This window comes from Enhydra lutris, unplaced genomic scaffold (genome assembly GCF_002288905.1).
Source record: "Enhydra lutris kenyoni isolate GAN:26980312 unplaced genomic scaffold, ASM228890v2 scaffoldscaffold17, whole genome shotgun sequence".
In the NCBI taxonomy this organism is placed as follows: Eukaryota; Metazoa; Chordata; class Mammalia; order Carnivora; family Mustelidae; genus Enhydra; species Enhydra lutris.
In genome coordinates this window covers 11,267,876-11,292,037 of record NW_019154101.1, presented here as the reverse complement: position 1 = coordinate 11,292,037, position 24,162 = coordinate 11,267,876, and the positions used below count along the sequence as shown (strand labels likewise).

Below are 24,162 nucleotides of genomic sequence, written 5' to 3'. Positions count from 1 at the left end.
CTGGATCTTTGCTGACTCAGTTTTCGATTACATCAAGGAATTACTGGTAAATATCTCTTGGGGTATGGAAATGGTAGTACTGTCTTATGTATAGGCATATACATGTATGTAGCATATGTGTGTATGCATATAGGGAATAATATTACCATACACGGATGTGTGCGTGTAGTATATATATATGTTTCCTTATCTTTTAGATACACACCAAAACATTTATAGGAGCGATCATCTGACATTGAGTATTTGCTTCCAGATAAGGGGGAATGAATGTGGCTGCAAATGAGGCAGGACTGGCCATGAGTTGATGGTTGTTGGGTCTGGGTTATTGGTTCATACAAGCGCATTATGTTATGCTGTCTACTTTTGCATGTGTTCTAACTTCTCCATAATAAAATGTGAAAACAGGAAGTGAAGGGGCACCTGGGTGGCTCTGTCCTTCTTGAGCATCTGCGACCTGATTTTGGTTCAGGTCATGATCTCATGGGCGGTGGGATTGAGTCCAGTCCCATTCTCCCCACCCCCCACCCCCGCCCTTGGGCTCTGTGCTCAGCAGGAAGTCTTCGTGAAGATTCTCTCCCTCTGCCCTTGCCCTCACATGCTCTCTCTCCCTTTCTCTCTCTCAAATCAATAAATCTTTAGAAAAATGAATAACTAAATACAATCTTAAAAAAGAAAAGAAGTGGAGAGGATTGGTGAAGTTTAGGGTTGGGGGAAGGAGTCAGGCATCTGCTAGAAGAAATTGTTCAGGCGAAGCTCTGAGCTGGTGGGGCAGGTGGGTGTGTGAGCCCCCGGGGGTTTACAGGTGCTGGGGCATGAAGCTGTGCCACGCCCATCAGGGACCCAGATGACTAAGGCCCAGTCCCTAGGCTTTGAGGACAAAGATGAGTCTCAATGGAGCTCCCTGCTTCAGGACCAGTGAGACTGGAACCCATTGGGAGAGCCCTGAAGGGCCAGTAAAGTTGTAAGGGGGATTAAGAGATGGGCATTTGTTGTGGAAGGGCTGGGAGACCGGGTGGTAGGGGAAGCTTCCAGCAGAGACAACCCAGCACGCTAAGAGCAGGGCAGTCTGGGGATGACGCAACAAGAATCCAGGTTCTCAACCAAATCTCTGCTGGAACTGTAGGCAGCTCACCTTTGCTTTGGACATCTGACTTCTTTTGTGTCCTTACTGGGTGACTTTGGTCAGGTTACTTGACCTCTCTGATCCTCAGTTTTTTCTTCTGTGAAATGGAGGTAGTAATGGGGCTGCCTCATAAGGTTATTGTGGGATTAAATGAGAAAATGCTTGTAAAGCACTAAAAAGAGTGTGCGTTAGCTGTTATTATCAGAGTTTCGGGGAGGAAGCTGCTCTCCCCTGGGGCAAGGAGGTGGAGACAGTAGCCATTAAAATGAGAGCCCAGATGGGGAGGTGAGAACAGCTCTGTACTCCTCCCTGCTAGCCCTTAACAGGTTTGTGATCTATTTTTAATTTGAAAAAAGTGGTTTCCTCATGGCAGTGAGCCACTGGTCAGATGCAGAAAAGAAGTTGCTGAGAAAATTTCAAGTAAAATCCACTGGGCCTTATGAGAAATTGTGGCTGGTCAAGATCAGCCATGGGAGGGCTCCAGAAACTGCCTCTAGGTCCCATTGCCCCCTTGGGAGCATAAGGTCAGATCCTGTGAGGGAGGGTGGGGCCTGAGTAGGCTCCTCCCTCTTGGAGGAAGCACGGGCCTTTCCCCTTCGGGGCTGTGGCTCTCGGACCACTTCCTCCTTCCTATTCTGAAGCCGGGAGCAGGCCTACTGAGCCCTCTGGAAAGACCAGAGCTCATTCCAGGATGCCTTAGCCCCTCTGTGACCCCAGGTGAGGGTGGCTGAGGGTGCTAATTGGAGGCCTCCCGCCCTGTTTCAGGGAGTAGCTGAGTACCACCATGGAGGCCTGCAGAATGGAGGGAGAGAGTAAGGAGAAGCTGGCATCTGTGTCCAGTCTGGTGACCGTGTTTGAAAACAGCAGGTATGGGGTGGTGGGGGTGGCAAGGGTCGCTAGGGCCAACCGGTGGGCTCCCTGTAGTTCCATTGTCCAGCCCGGGCCCCCCTCTGCCCATCCACCACCAGGCCTGGAGCACGGGCCCTCCCTCTCTCCATGGTTAAGGATCAGTACTCGGGCCACCTTGGCCCCCGACAGTGAGCAGTTCTCTCTCTGGGCCCATGCTAGACACCTCCTCCTGTCTGGGCTGTGCCTGGATTCCTGGTAGCATGGAGGAGTGTGGTCAGGCCCCAGGAGCTGGGCAACGGGGAGGGTATGTGCAAGGATGTGTTGGGGAGAGTCCAGAGGTGTGTAGTTGAGTGAGTGTGGGTGGGCCCCACAGTGCTGGGGCTGCAGGACTCCACCCATTGCCTCTCCCTCAGAAATGATAGTGATGCTTATCAGACACTCTTTATAAGTAGGACAACCATATAATTTATCATTCCGATCAGGGCACAATTAAAACTGGAAGTGGATGCCATTAAATTTTTTTGGCGGATGGAAGGGGGCGAAAGGAAAAGCTGAGACTGTACTGGGCAAACCTGGACGGATCAGCAGCCTACGTTTGGGACACTGTTCTAAGTGACTCGTTTGACTTTTTTCATTTAATTATCTAACAGCCTCCGGAGGGTAGGTCTATTTGTAGTCCTACCTTCTGATGAGACTGTGGGTGTACAGAGAGGCAGGGAGGCTCAAAATGCTTCAGGTTCATGGATAGGGGCTCCCATCTGAAGGGAAAAAAACTGGGCCTCATGTGTGGAGGTTACTGGTGGACCTGGCAGGGGCGGGGTGTGTGTGTGTGTGTGTGTGTGTGTGTGTGTGTGTGTGTGTGTCTGTGTCTGTGTCTGTGTCTGTGTGACATTAATCTACTCTGCAGGCTTTTCTTTTCTTCTTCTTTTTTCTTTTTTTGAAGAATTTGATTTCTTTACTTGTCAGAGAGAGGGAGAAAGGGAGAGCACAAGCAGGGATTGCTGCAGGCAGAGGGAGAAGCAGGCTCCCCAATGAGCAGGGAGTCCGATGCTGGAACTCGATCCCAGAACCCCGGGATTATGACCTGAGCCAGAGGCAGACGCTTAACTGACTGAGCCACCCTGGGCATCCCCCTGCAGGTGTTTCTTAAACCCATCACTGTGTTAGGAACTATTGTCGGTAGCATTCTCTGGAAATAGACTCTAAGGTAGAAATTTGCTTCAGTAGATTTACTGGGGATAGTTTTGGGGATGACACTTGTCGGGGCAGGATATAGCACTGAGAGAAGCTGAACTGTGTATACTTGCAACAGAGGCCTCAGCCTGTCCCAAGGAGCTCTGGAGCTGAGATTTCCATCAGGTTTTTCTATTGAGGCAAAGCCAGGGGTCTTTGTACCCCCACATGGACTAGTCATTGGATATGGACTTGACCTGGGATGACACAGTATCACCCAGGAACTGTAGTGGACACAGGAGCCAAAAGAATGATCCCTGCTGGGAGGATTTCTGTCTTTGGACATTAAGCTTATGGAATTACTGTGATGCCAGGTCACAGACAATAGATTTCCCAAGAGGAGCCTAGATTCTGTGCTGAGGGCACTCAGAGCAGAGAAAGACTTCTGTGGACTTCGCAGTGGATATGGCACAGATGTGGGCCTAGAAGGGTGGTTCATCTTCTTGAGCTCCTGACCTTACCCCGCCTCTCCCAGAGTTCTTTGCCAAGCACATTCTAGTTCAGCACCGAGGACAGCTCTAGGCACAACCTTCCTGGCCCACCGCCCACCCTTTGGAGTGTGGGGAGAGAGCACCACACAACTCAACAGGCCAGGCATGCCCAGTGGAGACCCTTGGCATGTGTGCCAGGCCCAGGCAACACTGGGCAGGAGGAGGCAGCCCGCAGACCAGAATGGGGTCAGAGGAGGCCTTGTCCGCAGGGTGAGAGCCACCCGTTATCGGGTGAGGGGCCCCGCGCCAGCAGCTTTGGCTTTGGCTTTCTTGTGAGGTCTCCCCAGCACCTTAGCTGATCTGAAACTGAGGGGTGAAAAGGAAACAGAAGCTGTCTTGGGGCACTTGGAAGGAAATGCAGAAGCTGAAACCAAATGTAGAACAGAAAGCCTGAGACCCAGCTATTTCCACGGGCTGAGGAACCAGGCACCAGGGTGCCAGACATGGGTGGAAGAGCCCATGGGGAGCTGTGAGGACTGGTTTCCAATCCTCTCTCTACCACCAAACAGCTGAGGGACTCGGGGCGGACATGTTTACCCTCTGGACCTGCTTCTCCTTAACTCAAATGGGGAGGGGCAGTTTAGGGTGAGGTCTCAGGAGCCAGCATGCCTGATCTGGATCCCATCTTTGTCACCCCTAGCTTTGTCACTAATGCTCTCTGTACCTCAGTTTTTTTAGCTGCAAAACCAGGGTCATGAAAACCTTTCTCAGAGTTTTGGAGACTTTGTACATGTCTGGTCTCTCCATCTACCAGCCTGTTTGTCTCATTGCAAGCCTTTCCATACCAGAGAGAATGGGTATAGCCCAAATCGTGGAATATATTCAGTGAGGGTGGCCTCTTTTATCTAAAGAATTTAACTAGCCTTTGGACCTTGTAGTAGGATAAACACACACAAAGCTACCCTTCAAGAGGGCATTCCTGGAGGAACAAGGAAACTGCTTCCAGACTGCCTTTCTCCTGCCACTGGAGATGTAGAGGGCACAGTTCCCATGGAAAACCCCAGCTTCAGCAGCTCTGCCCTCCCTGTAGAGTGTTCCATGGCTCCCACTTTCTCTCCATATATAAGTTACTCAGATTTCAGGGTCTTTCCTGCCACAGAGACTAAAAACAGAGGTGAGATGTACAGGTGAGGGTGATCTGGGGCCACTTAGAAAGCACTGCATACAGATGAGGGGTTCCTCACTGCATTTTAAAGAGGGAAGTATGTCGTTCTCCAGAAAACAAAACAAGTCTAGGCTGACTCATTCTGAAGACTGGAGTTCCCTCCAAGAAGATGTTGGGGAAGGAAGTGGATGTTTTACTTAGCAAATTCCTTCTGAGTGCAGGGGCCACTTCATACCTGTGATTTGCATTAATTACCCATAATCCCCACCAGGGAAGTGCTATCCTTCTTCCTATTTTATAGCCAGGAAACCCTCAAATCTGTTTTGTTCACCTCAGAACTCCAGGTGCAGCATCCAGAGTCTGCAAGCTGGAGATCGAACATCACTGCCCTGGGGGCAGGGCTCCCCCACCTGCAGAGCCATGGAAGGAGCCCAACCTTGGGGAGACCCTGCAGAGGTCCGAGCCCAGGATGGTTAGCAGGCGGTACCTGAGCTCCCTGAAGAACAAGCTGTCCAGTGGGGCCTGGAGGAAATCTTGCCAGCCTGGGACCCACGCTGGGCTAGGGACACAGGTGCCTGAAGGCTAGAGCAAAAGTGGGGAGCTGGGGGGACCCCTTCACTGACCTCCTCCCAGAAAATTCTCTCCCAGCCAAAGCCAGCACTTCCCTAGGCAGGGGTCTTGTGTCACCAGAGATCAATTGACAGCTAGATTCTCTCCTCTTAATGGCCTTTGGTTAATGCCTACAGCGTACCCCACTGTTGGCATCATTTCCTGTGCCCCTCGCTGAGGGAGTCTTTTAGGCAAGGACATGAAAACTCAGACAGCTTAAAGAACTTGTCCGAGGCCATGCAGCTTAGAAGGGTCTCCATTTTGTGAACCGGTACCCTTCCCGGGTGTGGCCTCAGTTTATCCACCGAAGAAGGCAACAATTCCAACTAGAAATAGAGGCTAGTGCTAATGCTGCCGTTAGACTGATCCTGGACGGGTCACCTGCCCAGTCTGGGTGTCAGTTTGATTGTCTGTGGAGTTCAAGGGCTAGGGTGCATGACCCTGTACACCCTGGAGCCAGACCACCAGGGGTCATGCCCCAGCTCTTCTGCTTTCTAACTGTGTGACCTTGGGCAAAGCACTTGTAAAGTGCCTCTTTGTGCCGTTCCCTCATTTATAAAATGGGGAGGGTGATCATGTGGTGGCTGAGTACAATTTATTATTTCTCACAAATCTCTGGGTTGACTAGAATGCTCCCTGATGGTTCTTCTATTGGTCTCACTTGGGGCTTGTGTTAGCTAGCTTGGGGCTGCCATGACAAAATGCTACAAACTGGGCGATTTACCGGACATAGATTTCCTTACGATTCTGGAGACTGGAAGTCCAAGATCAAGGTGCTGGCAGGGTGGGTGTCTGGTGAAGCCTCTTGTCCTGGCTTATCAATGGCTTTTGTCTCACTGTGTCCTATGCACATACTCTCCTGGGGTCTGTCCCTACTCTTCTAAGGACACCGGTCCTGTTGGATGAGGACCTCACCCTTAAGACTTCATTTAACCGTAATTATCACCTCCAAGGCCCTATGTCCAAATATAGTCGTATTGGGGCTTTAGACCTTCAAAGTATGGATTTGGGGAGGGGGACACAAGTCAGCCCATGATAGAGTTTCTCCCATGACTGCAGTCAGATGGTGACCAGTGCTGGAATGCCCGAGACAGCTCAGTTCTCAAGCCCGGTGCCTGGGCAGGGACAGTAGAAGCTGGGTTCAGCTGGAGTGCCGGCACAGCTGGGCCCTTGGCTCTCTCTCTATGAGTGAAGTCTTTGGGCCTCTCCTTTCGACGTGGCCTCTCCATCAGGGCAGCCAAATTTCCAGATGCGGTGGTTCCTGGCTCCCAAGAGAGCATAACCTTCCAAGAAGTTTCCAGACCTTTCAGGCCTTTGGACCAGGTCTGGCACAGCCCCACTTCCTACCCCACTCTTTGTTAAAGCGATCCCAGCACCAGCCTAGATGCACTGTGGGAGGGCATGAGTGCTGGGAAGTAGGCGTTCACTGGGACGTCTTTGGAGACTACACCCAGGGTCCCCATCAGAGGAGACCAAAGCTGTCTCTCTCCTTTTCCTCCCCCTTGACCCGCCTACAGGAGCCTGAGGAAAAGAAGATCGTCCAGGAGCTCCTGGAGACAGAGAAGGCCTATGTGGCCCGCCTCCATCTGCTAGACCAGGTCAGGGGCCAGAATACCGCCCTGTCCTGCTCTGAACCCCAGCACCCAGTTCTCCTCTCCCCACCTTCACTCTCCCTTGTGTGTACCTCACTGGCGCTGAGAGTTAGGACCTGGCATGTGATTCGAGGAAGTCTCAGTCTTTCACCCCCATTGGCTGGAGTTGGGGCAGAAGTGAGGATTTAGGGAACTGACGCCACCTGCCATTCCAGCCCTGGTGCCCAGGCCGGCACCTCGCATATAGCAGAGTGCATGTGGCCTTCCCCGCCGTGCAGAGAGTCCTCATCTATCACCCCCACACCCAACATCCTCACTGCTCCTAGACTTCACACGTTCTTAAGAAGCCCCAAGCCTGAGGGTTAAATATTTGTGCATTTGGAGCACGATCCTTAGCTTGGTAAAGTCCAGGACCTTGACCGACACGAGGTGGGCCCATTTCTGACATTCATCAGCTGCCAGCCCCCGGCTAAGTCCCTGAGCCACTAGGCCTTCGTTTGCCCATCTGTAAAGTGGGCAGAATACAGCCCTTTCTGTCTCTTACTGAGGCTGTTTTGAGGATGATGGGAGGCTGAAGAGGTGAAAGTATCTCTCAGACCACAGAAGGGCCCGGAAAGCCCCCAGGCTGTGCCTGTCTCTGCCTGGGCTGGTGTGTGGGGGGTTCTTCTCGGCCACGGACCGAGTGACCGGCGGGCGCGGCTGCAGGTGTTCTTCCAGGAGCTGCTGAGGGAGGCCCGCGCCAGCAAGGCCTTCCCCGAGGACGTGGTCAGGCTCATCTTCTCCAACATCTCCTCCATCTACCAGTTCCATGCACAGTTCTTCCTCCCGGAGCTGCAGCGGCGGCTGGATGACTGGTGAGAGGTCCTCCGTGAACACCCAAGCCCCCATGGCCACAGCCAAGGCCGGGACAGGGTGCAGACCCCTGCGGCACTGGCTTTGGCCTCTTCGGACCCCTGCTGTGTGTCCATGATGGTCTCCTCCCCTAGGCTCAGTCTGTGCTCACAGTAAGGGGCTTGGACACGTGGGTGCTAAGGGGCTGTGTGTGTGTGTGTGTGTGTGTGTGTGTCCTGGGGAAGGGGGTGTGTCGGTCCCCAGCAGGCTGAAGGACTTCGGAGCCAGTGGAAAGAGGCAGTGCTAACTGAGGGCTTCTGGCATGCTCCGCTTTGGGTTTCACACTTAATGAACTCACTGATTCTTCAAACCCATCTCCTGTGTGGCGATACAAGGAACTGTCTTCATTTTCAGAGACGACCACTGAAGCATTTGGTGGAGGAATTACTTGCTTTATATATTTTGCTAAAGAAATGCCACGAGGACTGGGGTGTCCTTTAAAATTCTTCAGCAAAGAGAAATGTCCATAGTTGTTAAATTCAGGGTCAGATATATGGGGTCTCATTATTATATTCTTTTTCCTTCATGATGGCTTAAAGTTTTTCGCAATAAAATGTGGGTTGGTTTTTGTTATTTTTATTTTATTTTGAAGATTTTAAAAAAAGATTTTATTTATTTGAGAGACAGAGAGAGTGAGTAGGAGGGAGAGGGAGGGAGAATCTGAAGCAGACTCCACACTGAGCTCAGAGCCAGACAAAGGGCTCGATCCCATGACCCTGAGATCATGACCTGAGCTGAAACCAGGAGTCGGACACTTGACCAAATTCACCACCTAGACACCCCTGGGTGTTTTGTTGTTATTGTTTTAAAGATGACCCTATGCCTACCACCATTCCTGTTTTTTTCCAATGGGAGAATGGAGATACAGAGAGGTTAGGTGACTTGTCCAAGAATACACAGCTAGAGTAAGTGGAACAGTTGGGAATCAAACTCAGGAAGGCCAGCTTCAGGGACCGTCGGGCACCTCATCGCTCTGCTGTCACAGCCCCTGGGCTGACCTTCAGGCCTTACCACGATATGACCCTGAATACATTCTTACCCCTCTGGGGCTGTTCCGTCATCTCTAAGATGGGCCGATGACCACTCCCCACAGAGGTGCGAGAATTAAAAGGGGTGAGACCCGTGGCGTGTCTTGGACGGTGCTTGGCTTCTGGCCCTTGCTGCCATTACATCAGCTGCCTCAAGTGATTTCGGGATGTGCGGTGGGGGCCCGACGCTATGCTGGGCCTGCGGGTGGAAGAGAACAGCATCTGCCCTCGGGGCTCAGAGTCTGAGGGGGCTGGACCCCACACATGTGGGTGAGGGTGATGAGCCCCCATGCCTGCACCCAGAAGTGCAGTGGAAGGACTGTTTTTGGGAGTTGTGTGCTTCAGAGAGCCTGGCCTAACCTGACCCTGCCTGAAGTCGAGAGAGGAGGTCCTTGGGCTGAAGGCAGTACGGGTGGCCCTCTTCCAGGACAGCTACCCCCCGCATCGGTGATGTCATCCAGAAACTGGCCCCATTCCTGAAGATGTACAGTGAGTATGTCAAGAACTTTCAGCGAGCGGCTGAGCTGCTGGCCAGCTGGACTGACAAGTCTGCCCCCTTCCAGGAGGTGATCACCCGCATTCAGGTGAGGCTGGGCAAGGGCTGGGGCGGAGCCTGCACCACCACCCTGGTGGGTACTGGCTCAGATTCCCCAAGGGATCTGGGGCACCTCCCGCTCAGCTGCTTGCATAGGCTTCCCACGCCAGTCTGCCCCACCCCCTCCCCCCCTCCCCGACCATCTCAGCAGCCCGCTCTGCCCTTCCCTACTCTCAACCCACACTGTTCCTCCTCCCATCCCTCCCCAAGAGCAGCGAGGCCTCCGGCAGCCTGACTCTGCAGCACCACATGCTAGAACCTGTGCAGAGAATCCCACGCTATGAGCTGCTGCTCAAGGAGTACGTCCAGAAGCTGCCAGCCCAGGCTCCAGACCAGGCCGATGCTCAGAGTGAGGACACCACCCCGGGGAATCCACGGGGCTAGGGAGGCCTGAGCCACTCCCCTTTATTGACTGAGCACCCCATCAGCTATCAACATTGATTGTTGGTACTTCCTAGATGTTATCTATACCATTAGCCATTTTTTATAGCCACTAAGGCCCAGAGAGATCAAGCAACCTGCCAAAGGTCACACAGCCAGAAAGGAGCAGAGTTGGGATTTGAAGCTATGCCTATATTATACCAAAGCCCGTGCTCTTTCCACAGCACCCTCTGGGTCTGGCTTGGTTTGGGGAGGAATGAGTTGGTCACAGAAGCCCAGTGTCTAAGCCCTATCTTTCAGTGGCTTCCAGTCTCTCCACTCTGGGTGAGAAATGGCCTCCATCAGAGTCATCCCGTGTGCTGGCCAGGCTTCTCCTACATACTCATAGCAGACTCTCGGGCCTCTTTGTTAAGCCTTAAGGACTTTCTGCCTCAGCTCCCAGCCCCACATTTTCAGGAGATAATTCTGGCTCTGTGCCCTCCTTCAGAAGCACTGGACATGATCTTCTTGGCCGCTCAGCACTCCAACGCAGCCATCACTGAGATGGTGAGCAGCTGGCCCTCAGGGGTGGGACCAGCAGGCATCCCCAGGGGCCCTGTACCTCCTCCCTGCAGCTCTCAGCCATACCCACCCCAGCCGTCTAGGTCTCTATCCACTCATCCCCTCAGCCTCTGCTGTCCTCCCCCTCATCTCCCGTCCCTGTCCACACAAGACAAACCTTCCAGAAGCAGGTGGGCCCTGCTGGGCCTTGGCTGAGGGTGCTCCCCCTGTCCCAGGAGCGGCTGCAGGACCTGTGGGACGTGTACCAGCGCCTGGGCCTCGAGGATGACATAGTGGACCCCTCCAACACCCTGCTCCGCGAGGGTCCCGTCCTCAAAATCTCCTTCCGCCGCAGTGACCCCATGGAGCGCTACCTTTTCTTGGTACAAGGACGCTAAGTGGCCCTCTCCCCCTGCCCTGGAGAGGGCGGTCCAGGGGCCACTCCCACCAGGTCCTGCCTGCCTCGTGTCTGCCTGGCACCGCGGGAGAGGCAGGGAAGAGCCTGCTTCTCTGTGCGTTATTGCTTTGGCACCGGGTGACTTTAGAGAAGTCACAGGCTAGGCCTCAGGATTTCCAACTGAGGGGTTTCTCAGGTAGGCCCTAAGAAGCAACAGAGGCAGAATTGGAACCCAGTCTGTTTGGCTCCAAACCTTGCGTCATTAAACTGCTCTAGGAACTTTAAACATTAAACTTGCTCTAGGAATGCAAAGCAGGAGAGAATCAGGTTAGCTGGTAAGAAGAACTATCCAGATTGGCACTCACGAAGCCGGGGGGTTCTCCTGGAGATCTGGCAACTCGTCCTCCCTGGAGGTCTGGAGGAGGGAGCTATAATGTCCCATGAGCCCCTGCAGCCCTGAGCCCCCATGAGAAAGGCCTTGTAAGTCTGAGGCCCACAGACAGGGCCACTCTTGAGTGACCATCCTCATCAGATTGGAGGCCAGATAGACAGCCCCTTCCTCATCACACCTGCGACTCCTGGGAGCTGACCTGGAGCCTGGCAAGAGGAGAGGGAGGCGCAGGGGTGCTCCAGCTCTGCCTCCCCGTCCTTCCTGCCCTGCCACTACCCACTCCCTCACCATTCCTTGTCTCCGGCAGTTCAACAACATGCTGCTCTACTGTATATCCAAGGTCATCCAGGTGGGCGCCCAGTTCCAGGTGAGGACCCGCATCGACGTGGCCGGAATGAAGGTGAGAGGTACCCCGTCCCCTGACAGCGCCAGGCTTCTTCCTGAGGCTGGGATCGAGTATGGGGAATAGCAGCAGGGTTGGCTGGGTTCTCAACCCAGGAACCCAAATCTGGAGATCCTGGGCTAACATGGTGGGAATGTTTTGGGGTAGGAGCTCTCCCCTGTTGGGGCGCACAGGCCTGGTCCACTCTTTGGGACAGTGCCCTCCCTGGCCTGACCTCTCTCTGCTTTCCCTATCCACTGCCCCAGAGCTCTAACAACTTTAATATGTGCATGAGGCCCTGGGAGTCTTGCGAAAATGCAGGTCCTGATGCAGTTGGTCCGGGGAAGGACCTGAGACTCTGCATTGCTAACCAGCTCCCAGAGCTGCTACCGCTGCAGGCCACAGGCCACACTTGGAGCAGTAAAGGTCTACATGGTCAGCTCCACTGCTGGACCGTGTGTGTCCCCAGCCAGAGATGGCCACAAATGCGTGGGGACAGCAACCCATAGTGTCCACCAACTGGCTGGTCCCTGTGGATTGGGCCCTGCATCACCCCATCAGACTCTCATGTATCCCTATAGTGGAGGAGTTGTTATTTTCCTTTGCCTATTTCTTTTAAAAATAACACTTTTTTACTTTAAAGCATAGATAATACACATCCCCAAATCAAATATAAAAAGTGCATTCAATGAGAAGTCTCCTCCCCACTCTAACTCCTAGTTCTCTTCCAGGAGACAGACTTTTTGCTTCTTCAAAGGCCTTCTGGAGGTAGTCTTTGCAGACACCAACTAATAATATATTTATTATTGCTTCTTTACTTACGTTTCACATAAACAGTGAAACCATTTTCCAGAGACACTGTTCTCCACTCTGCTTTTTTCACTAAGTGCTAAGTTCACTAAGTTCACTCCAGGCTAAGTCCGGTGATCGTTCACGTCAGGACATTAGAGTGGCCTCACCCTTCAGTGGGTAGCTGTAGGGTGTTCCCATCTGTGCAAAGTACTGTAACCCATTCAGCTAGCCCGCTACTGAGGGACAGCTAGTCGTTCCCTGTGAATAACTACAGAGGAATAACCAGGTACATGCCTGCGTGTGAGTCTATCTGTAGTTAGTCCCATCAAAAAAAAAAAAAAAAATCCGGAAATAAACTGTGGCATATCTAGACAATGGAATATTGTTCGGTGATACAGAGAAATGAGCTACCTAGCCATGGAAAGGCAGGCGGGAAACTTCAGTCAGTGCATTTTGCTAAGTGAAAGAAGCCAATTTGAAAAAGGCTACATGCAGTGTGGTTCCAGCTGTCGGACACTCCGGAAAAGGCAAAACTATGGAGACTGTAAAAAGCTCGGTGGTTTCCAGGGGTTAGTCGGGAGGGAGGGACACGCAGGTCGGGGGATTTTAAGCGCGGCGAAGCTGTCTCTTGCTTCACTGGAGTGATATTTGGCCAAACCCCCAGAATGTACAACACCAAGAGTGAATCCTAATGGGAACTGTGGACTCTGGGCGATCATGACGTGTCCATGGAGGTTCATCAGTCCTCACACATGTCCCCCTCTGGTGGGGGATGTTGATAATGGAGAGGTTCTGAGTGTGTAGGGGTGCGGGAAGGTATATGGGAAATCTCTGTATCTTCCTCTCCATTTTGCTGTGAACCTAAAATTGATCTAAAAAAATTAAGTCTTTTTTTTTTATTAGTTTCAGGGGTAGAATTTAGTGATTCATCAGTTGCATATAACACCCAGTGCTCATTCCATCAAGTGTCCTCCTTAATGCCCATCCCCCAGTTACCCCATCCCCCACCCACTTCTCCAGCAACCCTCAGTTTGTTCCCTATAGTTAAGAGTCTCATACAGCTTGTCTCTCCCTCTGTTTTCATCTTATTTTATTTTTCCTTCTCTTCCCCTATGTTCATCTATTTTGTTTCTTAAATTTCACATGAGTGAAATCATATGATATTTGCTTTTTTCTGACTGACTTATTTCGCTTAGTATAATACCCTCTAGCTCCATCCCCGTCGTTGCAAATGGCAAGATTTCATTCTTTTCCATGGCTGAGTAATATTTCAATATTATATATATATATTCAATATATGTATTTTGTATATGTATATATATATATATATATCTATATATATATATATATCTCACATCTTCTTTATCCATTCATCTGTCGATGGACATCTGGGCTCTTTCCATAGCATGGCTATTGTGGACATTACTGCTATAAACATCCGGGTGCAGGTGCCCCTTTGAATCACTATGTTTGTATCCTTTGGATAAATACCCAGTAGTGCAATTGCTGGGTCATAGGGTAGAACGATCTCTAACTTTTTGAGGAAGCTCCCTACTATTTTCCAGAGTGGCTGCCCTGATTTGCATTCCCACCAACAGTGTAAGAGTGTTCCCCTAAAAGTCTTTTGAAAGGAAACCGAGGCCCAGAAAGGTTATAATTTGCTTGGGGTCACACAGCAAATCTTGGTTTGAGCAATCATACCAGGTAAAACAGAGTCCAGAGTCCCTGGACCTAATCACCCTACCGGACTGTCTCCTCTTTAGGCTTCAGCTCAGAGGCGCAAAGCTTATGCAGAATTGCAGGCATAGTCAAATAAGTCAGGGTGGGGGGGAACTCTCTTGACAACTTTCTGATCCCTCCTGAGCTCCAGTGTGTCCTGAAGGCTGGGGCTGGGAGAAGCGGAGGTCAAGTCCGGCTGATCTTGGTATGCTTCCATTTCTCCCATCCCGTCTCCCTGTCACTGCCCGCCCCCCCAGGATCTGCCCCAGGAGGGAGGTGCAGGTAGGAGTTGAGCCAGGACCCTCAGTCCTCTGGAGAAGCCCTGGGTCTCTGAGAGCCCTCAGCAGGGAGGACCTTATCTTGCTCCTGACTGGGCTTACATGGCATTTGGGGCCCAATCAAGGGCCCGAAAGTGGGGTGCAGCTTGAGCATGATGAAGTCCAATGGGGGGACCTGGGCTCCCTGTGGGGATTCTAGCCTCCTCCCCACACCTGAGCTGCCTGTAGTCTTTTACGATTGTAACCCTTCACCCCGTGGCACTGCCCTTCCTGAGTGGTCAGAATGTCCCAGCTGCAAGTGTGTGTGCGGGCTTGTAGGTCTGGGAGCCTTGGTGAGTGATACTGAGAAAGGCAGGTTTATGGAGAGCAACAGACAGACAGAAATGGAGATAGGCAGCCCTGTCTTAGGGCTGGCAGAGACCCAGGTGTAGAAAAAGAGAGGTGGAGATTGACAGAAAAGCCAAGAAATAGAGAGATCAACACAGAGTCCTAAAGAGAAAATACACGGAGACAAGACCGAGAGCATCAGTGCGTGCCGAGTTCCTGGCTCCTGCCAATCCCAGTGAGCACATTTCCTGCACAGAGTGTCGAATGCTCCAGCAGCTGCCCGGCACCTTCTCCTGAAGGGCCCAGACTGGGCCAGGGCAGCGCTGTCTACCTGCCCGCCATCTGCATGGGAGCCATTTCCCAAGTCTGCAGTCTGAAGGTAGGTCTGGCCTTTGACCACCATGACGGTTCCCACTGGCCTAGGACCCTCTGGCCTCCTCCTTTCTGGATAGCAAGGAGGCCTAGTTCTCAGCAGCTGATTCTCCCAAGGTCCAAGTTGGTCCTAATGTTGTGCCATCCCGCCCAAGGCCAGCCTGGGAAGAAGGAAGGGATGCAGGCACATACACACCTGGAGTCTCCATGTACAACTGTGTAGGTTGGGCTCTGCACAGGCACATCTCATCCAAGCAGACATTGTGGACTGTTTACTTACAATTCTCATTGTCCGGCAGATGGCAGTCAAGTGTCTCGTTCCAACAAAATCTGAATATTATGCAGTTTGCCAACAGATGTCAGTAAAGTGTTTTGAAGAAGGGGTGTCTCTTTCTAATTAGCACAAAGGCACTGTATGGGTTAGCAGGGCCCTAAATGGGCCCAGACGTGGGGAGTGGTCGAGACTGGGCACAGCAGACCCTGGAAATATCCTCTAGAAGCTTTCCTCCCGCCCTTCTAAAGAGGGGGCTTCTGGCTCCTCTGGCTCCCCTTCTTCTTTTCTTTCTTTCTTTCTTTTTAAAATACTTTATTTATTTATTTGAGAGAGAGACACACACACAGCGAGAGAGGGAACACAAGCAGTGATAGTGCAAGAGGAAGAAGGGGGCTTCCGACCAGCAGGGAGCCTGATAGGGGGCTCAATCCCAGGGCCCTGGGATCATGACCTGAGCCGAAGACAGAGGTTTACTGACTGAGCCACCCAGGCGCCCCTGGTTCCCCCTTTTCTATTAAAAGCGTCACATTTCTTTTTATCTCTGGGCTCCAAACCATAGATTTCTCTTTTCTTTCCCTCCCCTCTTTCCCTCACCAATTAGTCATGGAGTCTTGCCAGATTTCCCCATATCGTCCTCCAGAGAGAAAGCTTCTTGCTTCCCAGGTGCAGGCTGGTCTGTTCCCCCCAGATCCAGCCCTTCTCTGCCCCTTGCACACAGCCGCTAGAGTGACTTTCCCAAACACCTCTTTCTACATCACAGGAGCTTCTCCATGTATCAACTCTCAGAGCCTCCCCATTACCATGGATTCAAGTCCAAATCACATCAGGCACCTTCTAGAGGGAACAGACCAACTCTGTGGCCCAAAGGGTAGAGCAGCCCTAACATGAGGAAGGACATACCCAGAGTCAGTTTTCCTGGGACACCGTGGGCCGGCCTGAGGGTGTGCAAAGGCCTGGTCGCCATAGGGCAGGGAGCCAGCAGAAAGTCTCAGGTAACAGGTAGAACAACAAGGTTCCCCACACCAGAACTCTTGTCTACGTCTTAGTTTCCCCCTGTGACTCTTCACTCTGGGAGAGGTCTACGTTTACGGGACTCTGGGGTGGGGTGGAAATAGATGTTCTTCCACCTTCCCATGGGAGGCCAAAACCCTGAATTCAAACCCTCATTCTGTCCTTTAGCTGCTGTGTGAGCTCAGGCGGGTCTCTTGCCCTCTCTGAACCTCCATCTCCACATCTACTAAATGAGGGTGGTAGCATCTCCCTCCCAAGATTACTGTGAAGATTTTCTTTAACTTTTTCTTATGGACAGTTTAGAGCCAAGAAAGTAGCTCAAATAACTTGTGTACACTCATCACCTGATTTCAGCTGTTGTCAACTCAAAGCTGGTCTTGTTTTCCCAACGTCCTCCTCCTATTCCTCTTTCCACCGGATTATTTAAGAGCAAAGCTCAGACCCATAATCATTTCACCTATAAATACTTCAGTATGTGTCTGAACGAGATAAGAACTCTTTTTTTTTTTTTTTTTTGCTATAAAAGGTGACAACAGGACCATTATCACATCTAGCAAATTAATACTAATTATTTAATAATACTAAGATCCTTTGGTTTTCTTTGACGTGTAAATGCCTTCTCACAGCTGATGTGTTTGAATCATTTGGGATGTGTTTCTGACATCCCTTCTAATCCATTACACATCCCCTCCTTCTTCTTTTTTCTCATGTTTTAATTGAAGCAATCAGCTCATTCTCTGGGAGCATTTCTCACGGACTGGATTTTGCTGACTGCACCCCTGAGGTGTCACTCAACATGTCCCATGGCCCCCCACATTTCTTGTAAACTGGCAGCTAGCCTAGAGGCCTGACCAGATTCGGGTATGCGAGACCATGGCTGGCTGCCACTGCCCTCAGGAGGAGTGTCGCAGCTAAGAATTAGGGTTGATTGGCGGGTTCAGCAGTACGTGTTAAATGAGAACATGTATGGGGAGCCCTGAGCTCAGTGGCTGGCACATAGTAAGCATTTCTCACCGGCAGACTTCATGATGGCCATGGACTTGGGATTCTCAGACAGGGGAACAGTGAAAGACAGGAAGTGGGGGGAGATGTCTGTCAGATCTCTGGATTGGGCAACCAATTTCTTCCTTCACTGTATGGGATGAAGAGTCTTATTCTAGGCCTTAGGTCTGCTCTTGAAAAAGCTGTGTCCCCAAACCCAATTTATGACCCAATTTCCATCTTTGATGAATCCTTTGTTGGAAACTGTCACTCCTACCTCACACAGAGTCAATTTAGCTGCCGCTGAAATTCTAGGAACCTTGACATCCTGTTTGCTCAGGTGCATTAACTTGGCTCCGCAGATTTTGGGAGGCCATGGAGAAGGTCCTCATACCTGTCCCTCAAATTCGAATTGTTCCTTGGGCGCGATCCATCTCCATCCACCCCACGGTGCCTGGAGGGACGGGGTGTGACAAGTCTGAACAAGTCATCTCCCTCTCATTCCCGAGCAGGTGCGGGAGCTGACTGATGCGGAGTTCCCCCACTCCTTCCTGGTGTCAGGCAAGCAGCGTACTCTGGAGCTGCAAGCCCGGTAGGCATGGAACTAGGGGCTGGGCCAGGCGGGAAAACCGGGAGTGGCTGCTCTCCTCAACACCTGTGTTCGCTTTCCGAGCAGGTCCCGGGAGGAAATGATTTCCTGGATACAGGTACCAGAACATTCCAAGGCCCCTGGGGTTCTGAACCCAGCCTACCCACCCAGGCCAGGGGTGGGGGGAGGGGGTGTGTGCGCACGTGTGTGCACGTGCACGTGCGTGTACACATGCCCAGCTGCTCCCTGTGCTTCCTCAGGAGTCGCTCTGTGTTAGTTTGGAATGAGACCTGGGTTGAAATCTTGCTGCCTTTTGCTGACTAGCTGGATGGCCTTGGGCAGGTCACATAATGTCCTTGAGGCTCAGTTTTCCCATCTGTAATCTGGGGCTAACTGTTTCTTCTCCCTTGAGTCAGCTGGGTGTGTTTAAAACCCGGCACCCAGCACTCAGGAGGCTTCCAGCAGTGTCTGTTGACTGAATGGGTGGATGGACAGAGGAGCGAGCCCTCCCTGCCACTCCCTAACCGCTTCCCGTGTCCCCTTAGGCCTGCCAAGCGGCCATTGACCAGATCGAGAAGCGGAATGAAACCTTCAAGGCTGCGGTCCAGGGCCCTGAGGGAGACACCCAGGAGCAGGAAGTAAATGAAGCCTTTGCCTCCCTCGAGGGAGCCACCAGCCTCACACAGGCGCATTCCCTCTCTTGGCCCTGCCCAACCCAGCCTGGAGGGTGGGGGAGTGTCACCCAACGGGACTGATTTAAAGGGACCCAAGAAAGCCCACCCACCCGCACATCAGAGATTCAGTGCCAAAGGTTCTCCCTTAGCAAAAATTTCCTTTGGGAGCCTCTCTATGCAATCCTCCCTAGGAAGGATTTCATGTCTGTGTAGCTCAGGCTGTGGGGGGAGGCAGGTTGGGGATGAAAGTGCCCATGAAGCATTAAGACCAAGGGAATGTGGGAGGCAGGTTGGGTGGGAGAGGGAGAGTGTCCGGGACTTGACTTCCACTCTGAGCTCCAAACTCTGGCTTGCTGGGTGTCTTTGCTGAGTCCCTTGACATCTCTGGGCTCAGCTTCCTCACCTGTGCAAAGGGAGTCATATTAACTGATCCGTAGTATAGTCCTTGCCGGTTAGGTCGGCTTTGAGTGGAAGCCCCCGGGAAGCAGGTGGACAGAAGGCCCCTGGGCCTCCGGGCAGGGCCAGAAGGAGGTCCTGAAGCCCCCACCCGACTGCCCAGCAGCTGCAGTCCGAGGAGCTGGGCCTCCGGGCACCACAGTGGGTCCGGGACAAGATGGTGACCATGTGCATGCGTTGCCGGGAGCCCTTCAATGCCCTGACGCGCCGCCGGCACCACTGCCGCGCCTGTGGCTACGTGAGTAGTGCCTCCAGCACCTGTCCCCTTACCTGTCCCTCGTCTGCCTCCACCCTCCCAGCTCGGGGCCCCTCCGGTCTCCCCACCAACTCTGCTGGCCTGAACCCATGCCACCCAGGGGCGCTGGGTGCTAACTCGGGCCCGGATATGTGATTGGCCTTGTTTGGATCTTACAATGTCCCCCTGCGACCCAGCGGCTTCTGTGATCCCCGTTCATGGGGAAGTGAGGCTCACAGGGCTTAGACGAGGTGCTCAAGACACCCTGTGAAGTGGCCCTGCGCGTTCACCTGTTCTTACCACTGCTTCCTGAGAGCCCCAGACCCAGCCCGGGGAGGTGATCTCGCAGTCCAGGTGGGACGTGCACCCAGCACCCCAGCAGCCCCATGCCCGTCCTCCCGTCTTCCTGTGCGACCTTGGCTCTCGGGCCCCTCCTCTCTGGGAAGTCCTTGGCCCTCCAGCACCTGCTCAGTTCTGCGGCTAACTGTGCCTCAGTTTCCTTGCCTGGACGGTAGGGATTATAATAACTACCTTCAGGGTGGTAGTGAGCTCCTCCTCCTTTCCTTCCTCAACAGTTTCGGGTGGGGCTCGCTCAGAGCAGTAGTCACCAGCTGATCGAGGAAGGAACCTGTCCCCTCCTCGTATCAGCTCAGGCCCGGTTACTCGAGGCAGATCCTGCTTTGCTTTTCAAGCACCCGCTGCACTTGGGCTGTTCTCTATGGACCCGACAACCCCCTCGGTTTACTCTGCAAACAGAGAAGCCCTTTACGGCCTCAGTCTTTAATGACCTCCAGGAGACAGGAGACCAGCTGGGCAGATTGGGGCCGCTCAGGGAGGTGTCCCCAAAATGCACTGCATGGCAGTTGGGGCACAGAGTAAATTCCAAGGACTGGGAACACACCTGTGTTCAGACGAAAGTGAGGTATTCTATCAGAGCCAAATAGAAAGGATCCGGGGATTAGCCACTGTTCTTGGGTGATTCACGTCTGCAAATAAGGGTTGAGTCAATTCACGATTGCAACTTGGTAAGTAGTTCCTAAAACATTATTTAAAATAGTTAAGAAATACAAAGAGGCGCAAAGAGTAACAATACCTGTGACCTTCAAAGTACAGGGAGGAAATATAACATTTTGACAACTGAATGAAATCTATGATCCTTGATTGAATCGTGGATGGGAAAAACAAAACCAGCCGCAGAGGCCCTTACTGGGAACTTTGGGGAAAATTTGATCACAAGCAGTAATCCTAGATGGATGTTAAATTTCCCAAGTGTGACCATGACATAATGAACAGGCAGGAAAACACCCTTGTTCTTACACGACACCAGCTATTTATTTGAGGGTAGGGTACCACAATGACTGTGATTTATACTCAAATTGTTCAGAAAAAAAGTACATTGATATAGAGAGAGATAAAGCAAATGTGGCAAAAATGTTAACAATCGGAGAGTTTGGTGGGGACAGTATCATTGCAGTGTTCTTTTGATTTGTCCATAGGTTTGAAATTTTTCAGACTAAAAAGCTGGGGGAGGAGAAAATAAATATACACTAGCAAGATAAAAAAATTTAAAGCTCAATAAAATGAAATATTCCCAAGGTAGTTAAAGCCCCCTGTGTGGGGCTCTGTGAGATACCCCTGGCCCAATTTCAGGATTTCTCATGCCTGCGCCGAACTTTGTATTCTGTGAGTCATTTTTTCAGTCGTTTGGGTGCCCAGTTTCTGTCTCCCCACCTGCCCGACCGGAATCCTGGTGAGGGTGGGGCAGGCCAGGCCTTCTCCGGTGGGGCCCTCCCAGACCACGTGCTGTGTTGGCCACCCAGAGGAGCCCCCTCGTCTCTGTGTCTTGCCCCCCATATCCAACCCCACATCCTAGGCTCACGGTGACACCCCAGTCTCCCTGGAGGTTACACCCTACCCTCCCCCATGCTTCTCTCTTGCCAGGCCTCTTTCTCCTGGATTCCTGGCATGATCTGGTCTGCCTGGGGGCTTTCTCCGCACTGGGCCAGCAGAGGGTGGGTGGGGGGGCATTCCCCCCAATGCACATGACAGGTCTTCCTGGCAAAAACAACCCACCCTTCATTTTTATATTAGAACAGGCTTGACTCTAGGATTGCATGAATCTTAAAGCTAAACCATGGAACTTTAAATACCTGTCCTGTCCCAGGGAGGGCCAGCTGCTGCCTGTGAGCAAAGGGGCCCTAGGCAAGTCACTGCCCCCCTTGCTATCGGGAGAGGATGGAAGGGCCAGCGCTGTCCACCTGGTGGGGAGGCTGGGACAATCAGAGGAGATGGCAGAGGGGAGAGAGAGCTTGGAGAAGTGAATTAGAGGCAGGGGTGTGTGCAGGGAAGCCCCTGGGATTACTAGCCGTCCTCACAAAGGGGGAATCAAGACACACCTGTGGGGGGGGGGGGGTGGGGCGCAGCTGGGGGAAGCTCTTGAGCTCCCAGCTGGGGGAGCGCAGGGCCTGAGCTCTTCCCTGAAGCCATGGCCTCCAGGCTGGGCCTCTGCAAGCACAGGGGACCACCTGTCTCTGCCTCCATTCCTCTCCTGAAGTTTGCTTTGTCTTCCTCCTGTCCCCAGGGCCTCTCATGCTCCCCACCATCTCCCAGGCAACAGTGCCAAGGCACCAGTGCAGCCCTCCCCTGCCTCACCTCAGGCCCCAAGCCCCTCCTTCCCCCTCCTCCCCTAGGTGGTGTGCGCCAAGTGCTCCGAATACCGGGCTGAGCTCAAATATGATGGCAACAGGCCCAATCGAGTGTGCTTCCACTGCTACACCTTCCTCACTGGAAACGTGCTCCCCGAGGACAAAGAGGACAAGAAGCGGGGCATCCTAGAGGTGAGCGCAGAGGGCCTCCACTCAGCAAGTGCTGGCCCTGTCCTTGGTGCTCAGGACCAAGCCAGCCAAGGTCACACTTGCCATCCTTCTCTCTGTCTATGGTCCTGGGGAAGTGGGGAAAGACCCCCCATGCCTTCCAGCTGAACACAGCTTCCGGGGTTCACGGCTGTGCCCTTCCACAGACCTCTGCCCACTTTCCAGTCTTCCCATTCCCTGCTCATTCCTTCCCCACCCAGGAGTCCACACAGCCCTCTCCCTGCTCAGGTTCCAGTTCTGTTCCCTGGGGCAACTCATAGGTGATTAGCCCTCCCAGCACTGCCACAAGCTCAGGCTGGCTGGGACTTGATCACAGCTCTGCCACCCACCAGCTACGTGACCACAGGGCCCTAACGAGACCTCTCTGAGGCTCAGGGACAAATGACCCCTCCTTGTAGGGTTGCTGCGAGGACTAGAAATGGTGATTGTCAAGCCCCCGGTCCAGTGTCTGACATAGGGTGGGTGCTGCATTCCCCGACAGCCCGACAGTCTCTCTCTCTCTCTCCCTCTCTCTCTCTCTGGTTTTTAGAAAGGGTCCACGACAGGGTCCGAGCAAAGCATCATGTGCGGCTTCCTGCAGCTGATTGGGGACAAGTGGGGAAAGAGCGGGCCCCGGGGCTGGTGTGTGATCCCCCGGGACGACCCCCTCGTCCTCTATATCTATGCTGCCCCTCAGGTAACGCTACCCCCTGCCTCCCAGACCTTGGCCTTCTCATGGTATGTGTGTGTATGGGGGGTATTGTTGGCCCCATATGCCAGAGGAGGAAACTGAGACCCAGGGAGGATGTGGTTCCCTCCAGCCAGAGGGTTAGTGGCTCTCAGAGCTGGGCCTAGATTCCAGGTCACAAAAGCTTTGCCCAGTGGGCAGCCAGCCCTCCTCCACCATGATGCCCTCCCACCAGTCCACCCTGCTTCCTGGGTGTTTGGGGAGCAAGAGGTGGGTATGTGGCTTTTACCTTCAAATTGGCTGTCCCACGTGCTGGGGCTGAGCAGAAAGACAGTGGCCCATGGCTCTCTCCTCCCCTCCCAGGACATGCGGGCTCACACCTCCATCCCCCTGCTGGGCTACCAGGTGACTGCGGGGACCCAGGCTGACCCTCGGGTCTTCCAGCTGCAACAGTCAGGCCAGCTTTACACCTTCAAGGCTGAAACTGAGGAGCTGAGGGACCGCTGGGTGAAGGCCATGGAGCGGGCGGCCAGTGGCTGGAGCCCAAGGGGGCCCAGTGATGGAGACCTGTCCGACTGACCCCCAGCCGACCACTCTCCCCTTCAGAGCCCGGCTCCTGCCTGGGGCTGACCCTGTGGCGTCTGTGATCCACTATTCCACGCTGAGCTTTCAAATAACCAATTTCCAGGGGCACCTGGCTGGCTCAGTCTGTAGAGCGTACAACTCTTGATCTTGGGGCCATAAGTTTGAGCCCTGCGTTGGGAATAGAGATTACTTAAAAAAAAAAATGAACTTTAAAAAACAAACAACCGATTTCTAGTCATTGGTGCCCAGACGGTGTATCTTGATCTGGGATTCAGAAAATGTGGGTCTGTTCCTTTGGGGAGGGGGTGACCAAGTATCCCTGTTTGCCCAGGGCTGAGGGGTTTCCCGGGGTGTAGGACTTACAGTGCTAATAACTGGAAAGTCCCAGATAACCCAGGACTGTTGGTCACCAGTATGGTTCGCCACTGGGCTGTACATTAGCATCACCTGGGAAGCTTCAAACAAAACAAAACAAAACAATGAAGGGGCGCCTGGGTGGCTCAGTTGGTTAAGCGTCTGCCTTCAGCTCCGGTCATGATCCCGGGGTCCTGGGATCGAGCCCCACATCAGGCTCCCTGCTCAGTGGGGAGTCTGCTTCTCCCTCTCCCTCTGCCCCTCCCTGCCCCACTCATGCATGCTCTCTCTCTGTCTCAGATAAATTAAAAAAAAAAAAAAAGAAACCTTAAAAAAAAGATTTTTAAAAACCCTGAAAATTTAAAAAA

At 52.7% G+C, this 24,162-nt stretch overlaps 1 protein-coding gene across 3 annotated transcripts; it reads left to right on the top strand.

Annotated features, from left to right (window-relative positions):
- Positions 1–1,779: 1,779 nt before the first annotated feature.
- On the top strand, positions 1,780–23,583 carry LOC111147570 (FYVE, RhoGEF and PH domain containing 2). 3 transcript variants are annotated; one of them, XM_022503676.1, is made up of 16 exons: positions 1,780–1,990; positions 5,138–5,372; positions 6,928–7,008; positions 7,708–7,856; positions 9,349–9,505; positions 9,727–9,865; positions 10,385–10,443; positions 10,674–10,820; positions 11,533–11,625; positions 17,874–17,953; positions 18,038–18,068; positions 18,496–18,588; positions 19,187–19,318; positions 22,006–22,152; positions 22,718–22,864; positions 23,219–23,583. In XM_022503676.1, exons 1-16 carry the CDS (start codon positions 1,908–1,910, stop codon positions 23,432–23,434), a joined length of 1,989 nt encoding a protein of 662 aa, XP_022359384.1. In that variant the 5' UTR covers positions 1,780–1,907; the 3' UTR covers positions 23,435–23,583. The 3 variants fall into 3 exon arrangements, 2 of the variants coding, with proteins under 2 accessions (XP_022359384.1, XP_022359383.1); XM_022503675.1 differs by having other exon boundaries at positions 19,184–19,318; XR_002640641.1 differs by lacking the exons at positions 22,718–22,864; positions 23,219–23,583 and having other exon boundaries at positions 19,184–19,669; positions 22,006–22,026.
- The last annotated feature ends 579 nt before the right edge of the window (positions 23,584–24,162 follow it).

Bases quoted from the DNA above. Each gene is read 5' to 3' on its own strand.
- LOC111147570 (XM_022503675.1), top strand. From the start codon at position 1,908: ATGGAGGCCTGCAGAATGGAGGGAGAGAGTAAGGAGAAGCTGGCATCT. The intron at 1,991-5,137 runs GTATGGGGTGGT...TGTTCACCTCAG, and splicing joins ACCGTGTTTGAAAACAGCAG to AACTCCAGGTGCAGCATCCA. The intron at 10,821-11,532 runs GTACAAGGACGC...TGTCTCCGGCAG, and splicing joins TGGAGCGCTACCTTTTCTTG to TTCAACAACATGCTGCTCTA.